The 11,899-nt window shown below is 36.2% G+C and overlaps 1 protein-coding gene across 1 annotated transcript in view; it reads right to left on the bottom strand.

The window, feature by feature from the left end:
• Window positions 1–331: 331 nt before the first annotated feature.
• The window catches only part of LOC127423383 (dynein axonemal heavy chain 9-like), a 188,103-nt gene continuing 176,535 nt past the window's right edge, over window positions 332–11,899 (bottom strand). The window contains exons 67-69 of the mRNA XM_051667636.1: window positions 8,856–9,038; window positions 7,389–7,778; window positions 332–775 (exon numbers count right to left, since the gene is read on the bottom strand). Coding sequence (XP_051523596.1) covers window positions 548–775; window positions 7,389–7,778; window positions 8,856–9,038 — 801 coding nt within the window. The 3' untranslated portion in view covers window positions 332–547. The remainder of the gene's footprint in view (window positions 776–7,388; window positions 7,779–8,855; window positions 9,039–11,899) is intronic.

Genomic DNA, 11,899 nt, shown 5'->3' with positions numbered 1-11,899 from the left:
ACACTGTGCTGAGCTATTGCACTTCAGAAGGACACCGCAGTTTCTCTGGATGAGACGTTTAGATGTTTAGAAGATATAAGGAGAAAGAAATTCGTAGACCTCCCTTTAAAGGGATAGTTCACCCAAAAAAGAAAATTCTGTTATCATTTACTCACCCTGATGTTGTTGCAAACCCATATGACTGATTTGCGTTGAACACAAAAGATGTTCGAATAATAGCCTTGGTCACCATTCACTATCATTGCATAATGTTTTCATACATAAATTCATATGGTGACTGGAGGCTGTTATTCTGCCTGAATAAAAATGATGAAACATAGGAACATTTCTGCAAAGTGCTTTTAATAAAATGGCATGGCACAAATTGTGCAACCATTTGAATTAAAACTGGCTTTTAATAATCATACAAATATTTTGATAAAAATTTTTCAAACTAATTTCTGAAAAAGGTGCATTAGATAACATATGTGTCTTAAAATTGTGCATGTTTTGGTATTATTAGTAGCAAATATAGATTTTATTTTGTAATCTTAAAGGTAGGTGTTCTCTATATTTGGAGGAGGAGTGCTACTCCAGCTAGGGTCCATTTGGATGGATTATCTTTGGTCTTCAGGTTGAATGTCCATACATAAGTAGGTCCACGCTGTCTGGTCTTATAGACGGGACACTGGTATACATTCCGTGTCTCTTGTTTGTCTACAGGAATGGCTTTAATGAATATCACAGGCATGGTGGGTGTGAGCTCTTTCAGACGGGCATCTGACACTATTCCAGCCTACAAAACAAACATGTTCTTTAGTGTATTATCATTACTTTCAAGTGATTTTTTAATACAATTAAGACATTTAACATTTAAGAAACCTTGAGATTATGGTAACACAACGGGTCTGTTCCAAAACCTAGTGAGCTGCCTTGCTGCCTCCTGCCAACATAGGCAGCTGTCTTCCATGCCAGCATCTTAACTGAAATGGAGCCTCATAAGAGAGCAATTTGGAACTCTGTACATAGGCAGCAAATCAGTGCGTCATTCAAATAGCGCTCCTCATGCGCAGCACACGGGAGACTCGACTCGCAACTGATTTCAATACAGGTGATGTGAGAGGAATGACACAATACCCTGAGCATTAAATATACATAGCCCAAACAATTTTTGGGTAAAATAGTCAGTTTTCTAGAATTTTTGGGGGGGATTTTCTCCCCTTTTTCTCCCCAATTTGGCATGCCCAATTCCCAATGCGCTCTAAGTCCTCATGGTGGTGTAGTGACTCGCCTCGCCTCGCCAGTCAATCCGTGCATCTTATCATGTGGCTTGTTAAGCACATTACCGCGGAGACCTAGCACGTGTGGAGGCTCATGCTATTCTCCAGGGCATCCACGCCACGCACCCCACCGACAGCGAGAAAAAGTTGTAGCGACCACAAGGAGGGTAACCCAATGTGACTCTACCCACCCTAGCAACCGGGCCAACTGGTTGCTTAGGAAGCCTGACTGGAGTCACTCATCATGCAGTTTTCTATAATTTTAAACAGTTTTTTTCAATACTTCTGGTATTGAATGTATTATAAATATATTTATAACCAAATTTTCTCTCATTTTCTCTGCCAACTTGGATTTGTTTTTCCATCAAGCTCATTACAGTGCATTCTGGGATTGCCTACCCAGGGAAGGATACACATGTTACTTTGAATTTGGCCAAAAATGAGGTATCTTAGGAGGCAGCATAATTAAGGTAGCTAGCTTTTGGAACACCCTTCACGTCGGGAGCGCGCCCATGATACCTTAAAATGCTACAGTACCTCTGGAGGCAGCTCACTAGGTTTTGGAACAGATCCAATAATAACTTTAAAAATAACTTTCATTAGTAAGTACTAAAAAAATATATTTTATAAACTATTTTCAGCATATAATGTAGTTGGGATGTGCCTGAAGCAGATGATGACTTCAAAATGAATAGCTGATTCATCCGAATAATATAAAAAATATTCATATGACTGATTATCCAAGAGGCACAAGGATAAAGCGACATTTTAAATAAACATATACAAAATTACAAAGAATGTATGAATCTGTGCAAACAATATTTCTAAAGTATAAACCTTATGAATAAAAATGCGCACAGTGTGATTTCAGATCGGATGGGCGCAGTCTTGACTCTGTTTGCGGTCTCTGTTAATTGTGCGCATCTGGAGCTTGTCAAGTGTAACATTAAGATACAACATCATATACACTTTTCACTTCTTGAAATGTCTATGTTAATGTATTACACGATTCACACATGATTCTCATGTATTTATTTATAGCCTAAACCTGAGCTCAATGTTAAATTCCTGACCTAAAGTGATGATTTTACATCAGAGCTCGTCTAACCGTCTCTTAACGTGGACCGCATTTATATTCAAATCAGTGATTTAGGTAATTACCTGGTTAAGACTTTATTTCGAAAAAGTTAAAGTGCTCCTTAAAGGTTTAAATGCGCCATATAGTATTCATCTATTCGGAATATTCCTCCTTATGTAAAACAAAGAAACTGAAACTTGCTCCATCTGTTTGTAGGCTATGTTGATTTTATTTTCATTTCTTTTAATGTTTGTATTCGTATTGATTATTCTCTGCAAAATGTGTGCTTGACATTTCACATTTTGCTTGACACCTCCTGCCTTCAGAATAATGTTGTTATACATGCACAGACAAATGAAAATTCAGTTTCATGCAGATATTAATATCAGAAATACCAGGAGAAACCACAGTTAACAACATATTCCACAGTTAATGTAGCCTACAAATTCAGCTTCATCTGGTAAGGATTTTTTTTAATAAATAATAGTCATATAATAATAATTATTATTATTATAATTAGGCTATTATTATGAAAAGGCATATATAAGGCATATTTTATTAATAGAAACTGTAAGTGTAAGAGTAAAATAATAAAATGGGCATTTCATTTAGTTTTGACGCACTTCCGGTTTAAGCCCCACCCACATCCGATTCTATATGAATACAGTAACAGATACAGATAATTTTGTCATATGAACTGATACAGATACAAATACAGATAATGGCTTTGCTGCACACCCCTTCAATGAAGAGCATTAGTTAATGTACTGCACATTTAAAAATTACAAATGTCTTGAACTTTTCATATTTTCATATTCATATTTGATATTCCACAAACTATAGACCTTTTAAGCACTATATACAGTGGCAAGAAAAAAGTATGTGAACCCTTTGGAATTAACTGGTTTTCTGCATTAATTGGTCATAAAATGTGATCTTATTTCATCAAAGTCACAAGTATAGACAAACACAATGTGCTTAAGCTAACAACACAATAACAATAATAATCTTTCATGTCGTTAATGAAGCCATCCCAACACATTCACAGTGCTTTGTAAAATGTAAGTGAACCCTTGGATTAATAACTGGTCGATCCTCCTTTGGTAGCAATAACCTCAACCAAGCGTTTCCAGTAGCTACGGATTAGATCTGCACAATGTTCAGAAAAAATACAGGGGGCGTGAAAGATAGTGTCACATACCTACTCGAAAATGGATAGTTGTGTCCCTGCCAGTAGCGTTGTGGAGTGTCAAGGTTGTCTTTGGCAAATTTCAGGTGCACAGCAATGTTTTTGTTAGAAAGCAGTGGCTTCCTTCATGGTGTCCTGCCATGGACACCATGCCTGTTTAATGTTTTGCATTTAGTAGACTCATGAGCAGAGATGTTAACCAGTTCCAATGATTCCTTCATCTTTAGGTGTCACTCTGGGGTTCTTTTTTTACCTCATTGTGCTCTTTTGAGTCATCCTGCTGGACAGCCACTTCTAGGGAGAATAGCCAAAGTACTAAATCATCTCCATTTACAGACAATTTGTCAAACTGTGGACAGATGAATATTTAAGCTCTTCAAGATAACTTTGTAACCCTTTCCAGCTTTATGCAAAGCAAACATTTTTGATCGTAGGTCTTCTAAGATCTCTTTTTTGCTAGGCATGGTCCATGTCAGCAGATCCTTCTTGTGAATAACAAACTCAAAATGTTTGAGTTCCTTTTTAAGTCAAAGTAGCTCTAACCCACACCTCCAATAAGCTTTTGTTGACGTCATTAGCGTAAGGGTTCACATATTTTTTCTAAGCAACGCTGTAAATGTTTGTATAATGTATTTAGTATGTACAAGAACAATACAATAATTTGTGTTGTTAGTTAAAACAGATTGAGTTTGTTCATTATTGTAACTTAGTAAAAGATGAAACCAGATTTTAAGACAAATTTATAAATAAATGCAGGACATTCCAAAGGATCACATACTTTTTCTTGCCACTGTGGTAAAAAAAAATAACTTAAGAGACTGTGGACTACAGTGATTTTACCACAGGTAAGGGTGCTTTTATGGACAATAAAGACCTAATAGATAGTTATACATAGATAGTTACCAGTTGGTAATTGTTGATATTAAAATGAATAAAGAATACTTACGCAAAGTTATATCGTTCATTAGCAGAATTGTAGGCTCTTTGCTGTTGCCTAGCAATGTAGCAACTTGCCACATAACTGTAATATATGTGCAGCCATAGCTGTGTGTTTATTGCCATATAACATTGGCTTTCAATCGCAGGCATCCAATCAGATTTCAGAGTCGTAATTACCCATTTTATAATGTTTGTTAATGAATTGTTAATGAAAGTTATAATAAAGTGTTTACGAGACCTTTGTATCTATGCAGTGTAGAAATAATAATAATAAAATAATAATAAAAAAACCTTTTAATTCAATTTATTTACATTTCTGTTGGTGGTGACAATATTACACAATTAAGCTTCTTGAAAGTGCAGTTGCTTGCATTATCCTTCACAAAACTACTGAATAATTTTCTTTGCAATGATTTTAGTAGTAATGCCATGGTCTCCCTAAACAAGGCCAAGTTAATGCAGTTAAATTCAGCTTGAGTCTCACATCCTGCAGATGCAGTTGTTTCTTACGGATAGCTAATTAATCCTCTTCTGCTCCACACATGACAGACTGAAGCCAAACAACGCAAAGTATTAAAGGGACAAATGCAAATAATGTTTGACATTCCAGTAGTCCATAGAGGAAGCTATTTATGCTACTCCTCAAATTACCACTATAACTGTCTTGCAGCAGCAGTAAAAGTTTATCATGCTTTTAAATACTGATAGTTTTACGATTCTTTGAATAAATACAAATCACCCAAACACTAAAGCTGTCCTTGCACGTCTCTTATTTTAAAGTTATATTGGGTAGTATACATTTGGCAGAGACAAATCATCGATAAACATTGCCCACTTGGATAAAGTGCATCCTTAAACTTCCAAGCGCCATAATTGAAGACATATTAACTTTTTTCAGATCTGCTATAGGGTCTAAAACCTGAAAGTCTTTAAAAAACTATTTAGGCAGATTACAATAATTCATCAGATAAAAGAATATCTTGGTTGTGGAAATAAGCCCCTAACATTCTTTACCATATGATAACTACTGGAGAGATTATCTAAGAACAATTGTTATGTATATAGGTCAGCCTGTATTCCTCTATCTTTGATGTCCGCTCAATACGTGGAAAATCTCATTCATATAAATGAGGCCATTATCATAAATCTCTCTGACTTTGACAGCTGTGCAAGGCTGTTCTTTAGGTAGTTCTGCTTATATGTGCTTTCACACTTGGATAAGCTGTGGAATAGCTTTTCCCAAAGGGCAAAAAGCATTATGAATCTGTGACTAAGTCCATCTAAGATATTTTATTTGGACTGCCGAGCAGGAACGGTGATTAAAATCTTCCTATGCGTGTAATTAAAACTCATTTTTAGAGACATTTCCTGTATGCTGCATGTATTTACATTCATTAGAGTCCTTATAGTGCAAACAGAAGTTGTATGTATTGAGGGTCTATGTAAGTGACTGAAATTGCATTTGTTTGTGCATACCTGTGTGTGGGTGTTAAACTGTAGTGACAAGTCTCAAAAACAATCAGAATAAATTAATTTAACCAAATAAACTGGTGAATTAACCAAAAAAATAAATAAAAATAAAAATAAATAAATAACCTAGAAGAAGTTCTGAAACAGTTTTAAAGGGATAGTTCACCCAAAAATGAAAATTCTGTCATCATTTACTCACCCTTATGCCATTATGCCCTCATACCCAGATGTGTATCACTTTCTTTCTTTTGCTGAACACAAAGATTATTTGAAAAATATCTCAGCTTTTTAGGTCCATTCAATGCAAGTAAATGTGACCAGACCTATGAAGCTCCAAAAATCACATAAAGGCAGCAGGAAAGTAATCTATATGACTCCAGTGGTTAAATCAATGTCTTCAGAAGCGATATGATAGGTGTGGGTGAGAAACAGATCAATATTTAAGTAAATCTTTACTATAAATCTTTCACATTCTGAAAGTGAAAGTGGAGATTTATAGTAAAAAAGGATTGAAATATTGATCTGTTTCTCACCCAAAGTGAATGCATCGCTTCAGAAGACCTACAGTATATTATATTATAAATGTCGTATGGATTACTTTAATGCTGCCTTTGTGATTTTTGCAGCTTGAAAGGACTTTTTACCATTCACTGGCATTGTCCAGACCTACAGAGCTGAGATATTTTTCTAAAAAACTTTGTGTTCAGTAGAAGAATGAAAGTCATACACATCTGGGATGGCATGCGGAGTAAATGATGAGAGAATTTTCATTTTTGGGTGAACTATCCCTTTAAGAATCTCAGGTATGCATGTGTGCCTCTACACTATGTACCATGGCTTTTGCTGGATGTTTCTCCATAATAAAGATCTAGGAATTTCATTTAAAGATAAACAGTCCCAAGACAGAACAAACATCCTGCCTTTTACCTGTAGTGTTGGGGAGTGACTAAAAGTAGTAACACTACTACCTTAATGGTGAAGTGTGTAACTTCTGCACCACTAGCATCACCACATGGAATTACAAAAGTAATGACTGTTTTCAAAACGGCTTCCTCAGACTCACGCCACTGATTGATCCAGTCTTGGTACTGTACGTTAGTCTGGTCAGGGTACTCAAACAAACAAATTAATGTTTTGAAAATGCAACGGTGTTTACAATATTAAAATACAATACTTTGCAATACTGAATGCTTTATAATAAATTACTTTGCATAGGCAGTAGTTCAGCTGTTTTTAAAACAGTGTATCTTTTCTAGTAACTAGCTACTTTTTCCAACAAGTAGTAGTGTAGCATGAGAAAACAGTTCTGCATTTACATATTCTTTGTAGGAATATAGTTAAATGCTGCTGTTTTCGACTCAAGTTTTATAAAATGGTGTCTCTTATTTTTTGTTTTTTTTGTTTTACAGTAATACAAGCTGCAAGTTAAAGTAACTTCCTCATCACTGCTTACCTGTGTATCCCATCGTGCTCCCTCCATGAACAGCCCGTGGATGTAAGCGCCCTCCCTTGGTGGGGAGCTAAACTCCTCACGGTTCTTCTTGGTGACATCACACTGCAGGCACATCTTGTCCAGGGGCCACTCATTGCGGCGGGCCATGGACTGCATGATAGCTGTGAGGAAGGACTGGGGGTTGAAGAAGCCAGCCAGCCAAACAGCGGAGGGCAGGGTAAAGTCAGTGGTCCAGGTTTCTAGCTCTTTAATGCGGTTGAGGAGGTCTGTAAACCACAGGACCAAACCCGACATGGAGGGATATGCACGTTTAGTCCAGGAGTCAGGCACTTGGTCCAGGTAGATGCCGTTTTGTAAATTCTCCATGTCATTGGTCATTGTGAGCTCACCCTATGAGATAACAGTACACAAGTTGATTGAGACTATTCAACCATTCTGAATGAAACTTGTTCAAACTTAATGGTATAATAATAATCTGTAATGGTGTGTATTTATATTGTGTGTGATGGCAATGATTTTTATTTTTTGGAGAAACATTTTAGTCGTGCTAACATAAGATAGCAGTCAATGATACATGCTTCACATATGAATAAAAATCATCCCTCCCTGCTGAATCTCTGCTAGATCAAAACACCTTCTGCCAAGGCTGAAATCCTTTGTTAGTAAATAGCTGCCATTTCTTCATAAGGTTAATATCATTCAAGGATATAATACAATTAAAATAGTTCTAAAAAGAGCAGCACATTCCCTTGGCTGCATGCTAGTGATTTCATTTCACCTGTAACCAAGCACCAGGTGAGAGACCAGGTGTACAAAGAAAGCAATAACTACACTGTACCTGCATATCATATTTCAATATTGTGGCATAAATATCAGTAAGGAGGCTGTGAAATTGGCATTTTCTGTTGTACAGCAGTAGACACAAGGTTTTTGGAGGCACAGGTGGAAAAAAAAGGCAGTATAACAATTTAGTTAAAGAAAGTTCACCCAAAAATGAAAATGTTGTCATCATTTACTAATTTGCATTCTTCTACATATAAAGAAAGTGAATGGGGCCCGGGTGGTCCAAACAACTTCCAAAGCCATAGGTTAGTTTTGTGTGAGAAAGGGACCGAAATGAATTAATCTTGGACAGCAAATGGACTTCAATTTCAGATTTTCAGTGAATAACAACATACATTTTGGTCTGTTCTTCAAACAAAGGTAGTGTATGGCTTTAGAAGACTCATATGAATGACTTTTATGATACTTTCATGGTGCTTTTTAGTAATTTAAGAGTTTGAGAGCACCAGTCCCCATTCATTTTCATCATAATCAAAAACAAGTGGCTGTGATATTTAAATTAATAAAAAATTAAAACATTTGTGTTCCATGGAAAAAGAAATTCCTACGGGTTTGAAATAACACAAACTATTCCTTTAAATGTGTGTGTGTGTGAAAGAGAGAAAAAAGACAAGGGGTCTTAACCTTTAAGCCCAGACTGAGCTCTTTTAGAGAGCGTTTGATCTCTTGTGTCAGGATATTCATGCGCTCGCACTCCTGGAACGCCACAACAATATATGGGGTCCTCTCCTCCACCTTTCCCATCAGCTCTGTCAAATTAAACTCTTCTGGAAGTTTCTCAAGAATCTCATCAAGCACTGCTTTCACCTGGACACACACACACACATCTGTGGTTACACAAGACACGAAATGTAAGTTCCCAAGTGTCCTGAAAACTTTTGTGGTGAAGACTGTGAATGTGTAACTGGCAATGAAAACCTAACTTGGTGTGGACTATTTAATCATGACCCTTTCAGTAGATCTATTTGTCTGTGTCAGTTACATGAGCAGTTTAATACAAAACGGTCATTGCTTACAAACCCTAATCTCTTAACTAAAAAAGGTCAACTGTCAAAATGCATTCAAGCACACTTACATATCTAATCTTTTAAATGTCAAAAGCTCCCCAAACCAGCCAACTGCTGGGAAATTAGCTCACTCTAACCCTTCAGACATGAGGGGGCTTCCAGTGTCTGTCTCAGGACATGACAATGTGATTATCCTGACCCTATCCACAAAGATCCAGAGTCCCTTACGGCCCAGAAACCACTTTCACTCTTTTCTGTGTTTGATGACGTTAAATGTTGCATTGTTAAGCTTAAAAAAACTCTAAGCTTAAATTTAAGTCAGGTGCAGACGTGGTCCTCCTCAGCTAGGTTAAGTTTGGATCAAAGTGTAGTCCATAGGGCCAAACCAGATAAATACTGACCTGAAACAAAACTTCCCAGTATACTATTTTGCCGCTTAAGCCATACATGTTTTCCAAATGGCCTAAACGAAAAAACAACAACATTGAAATAAACAAAAAGTGCAACAAATCTACAATATGTAGTACTGAGATGCTCTTTCATCGATAATCAATATAATGATGCAAGGTATAAATCTATTCATTATTTTGAATTTAAACTCTTTTATATTTTTGGTATTTATAACAATAAATTGCTTGTAATGCACTTTCATGAGAGGGGTTGTATGGAAGCAGATAAAAAAAAAGCTTGATATGACCCATGCGATTTACAACAGAAATCATATGAAAGTCTAATTAGTGGTGCTTGCTAAGGCAACTACTGAATCACTGTTGCACTTACAGTTAGGGATTTTTCAAAACTCCTAAACCAAATTATTAAACTTTGTCACATAACTTGCACTGTTTGAACTACACACACGATACCTCAAATCGTGTGGCTTGATGAGGAGAAGTGTGCAGACTGATGGACAATGGACCCTTTTCACAGACTTTGATGATGTGTTTCCACCTCATTTAGCAGTGTAAATTAGTGTTGGGTTCGAGTCCACCTTAGTCGAGTCCGAGTCAAGTCTGAGTCTTTAAACAATCGAGTCCGAATTGAGTCTGAGTCGAAAAGGGGCCAAGTCGGACTCAAGACTGAATCCATAACAGGCCGAGTCCGAGTAGAGTCCGAATTAATCTGCCATATAAAATGTAACAAAAACACCTCTGTTGCATTTCATATATACATTTTATGATTAGTATCCTGCTGAACAGACTTCAAAGTGGTTTCAGAATGAAAGCATATGCTTTAGGTGTATGAAGACAAAACTGTCCTTCAACACAATTCTTATTGCGTTCTGTTGACATTTCAATTATTTGTTGCTTTTTCCCCTCCACTCAAACATAGACTAAAGAATGTGAAAGCTGCGTTAGTCATTACAACCAAGGTTATTATGTTTTGAAGTTTAATTTAGTTTTTATTTCTACTTCATTTTCAATGTGTCAATTCAATTTAATGTAGTTTTATTTAAAATGATCCCTATCTAAAGAAATAATAGTCTATACTGAGATTTCTTTCTGAATATTTTTTCTCTATCTGCCAACTGGTTTGTGAAAATACAGTACATACAAATGAGTCAACACAATAATTAGCACTCACTGAGAAGTTATGTCTCACGATTTGACTGCAAATGCTACATCCAAAAACACTGGAAAAGCCCACTGATAATATTAGGGCCATGTCATCACTGACATGATTTCCTAGTTAATTTGTGGGAAATCGCACAATGCAGGGCAGTTCTGCATGCTGCTCGTGTACCTAAATCCTTGATGCATCCATGTGCATCTCGCAGCAGCTGCTGCAGAAGATAAAAATAAATTAAATAATAATTGATATTTGCTTGAGCGGCAGCCGTGTTGGTCTGCAATCGGTCTGAAATCTTTAATACCAACCAAATAAAATTCCATTGAGCTCTTCTTTAATCGCAAAAACATGGAGAATAATAACTTGAGTCATAAATTTAACAGATTGTCCTTCAAAAGTGTCAGAGATGTAGGCTAAAAAAAGATGTACATAAGTTACCTGGTGGTTTACAATAAAAATAAAATAAAATAAACATTTAAAATAAAAACGTCATAACCAACTAAATTCATCTCGAAGTGACATCAAACTCTGTCATCGAATAATACATTTATTTTATTGTCTATAATTAAATTATAAACAAAACATTTCACTGCCCAATTTTTTATTGTGAATGGTGGACAAATGCTGTAAAAGAACATATTTTAAGCAGCTCGTCAACACTTTGAAAATAGTCAATCAATAATAAATTGGTGCTCTTTATCTGTTTAGAGTTGATGTCTGCTTTAGCAATCCACGCCCAACTATATAAAAAGTTACACAGTTAATTCATCAAGCTATTATGGACTAGTTCAAGCTGACAACACTGCGTGGACCACAAGAGACTACAGAAGCCTACATGTGTAGATACATTACACATAAAAAGACTTAATATCCAATATTAATGTTATTTTTATGTATTTTTATTTCGATATGCTGTTTTTAGTAAACTGTGTGAGACATGATGTGGGTGACTTGACTCAATGAAGTTCTTGATTTTAAGTTAAGTTCTGAACCATGATGAAACTGCAATGCGAGCACTGTCTTGGCTACACAAATGCCACATGCAATTTTACCAGTTGTCAGGTCCCGTGTCGTGTGAAACTGCCTTGTTTAGTT

This window comes from Myxocyprinus asiaticus, chromosome 32 (genome assembly GCF_019703515.2).
Source record: "Myxocyprinus asiaticus isolate MX2 ecotype Aquarium Trade chromosome 32, UBuf_Myxa_2, whole genome shotgun sequence".
Lineage (NCBI taxonomy): Eukaryota > Metazoa > Chordata > Actinopteri > Cypriniformes > Catostomidae > Myxocyprinus > Myxocyprinus asiaticus.
Note: the sequence above shows the minus strand (reverse complement) of the source record. Positions and strands in the feature narration are given on the sequence as shown.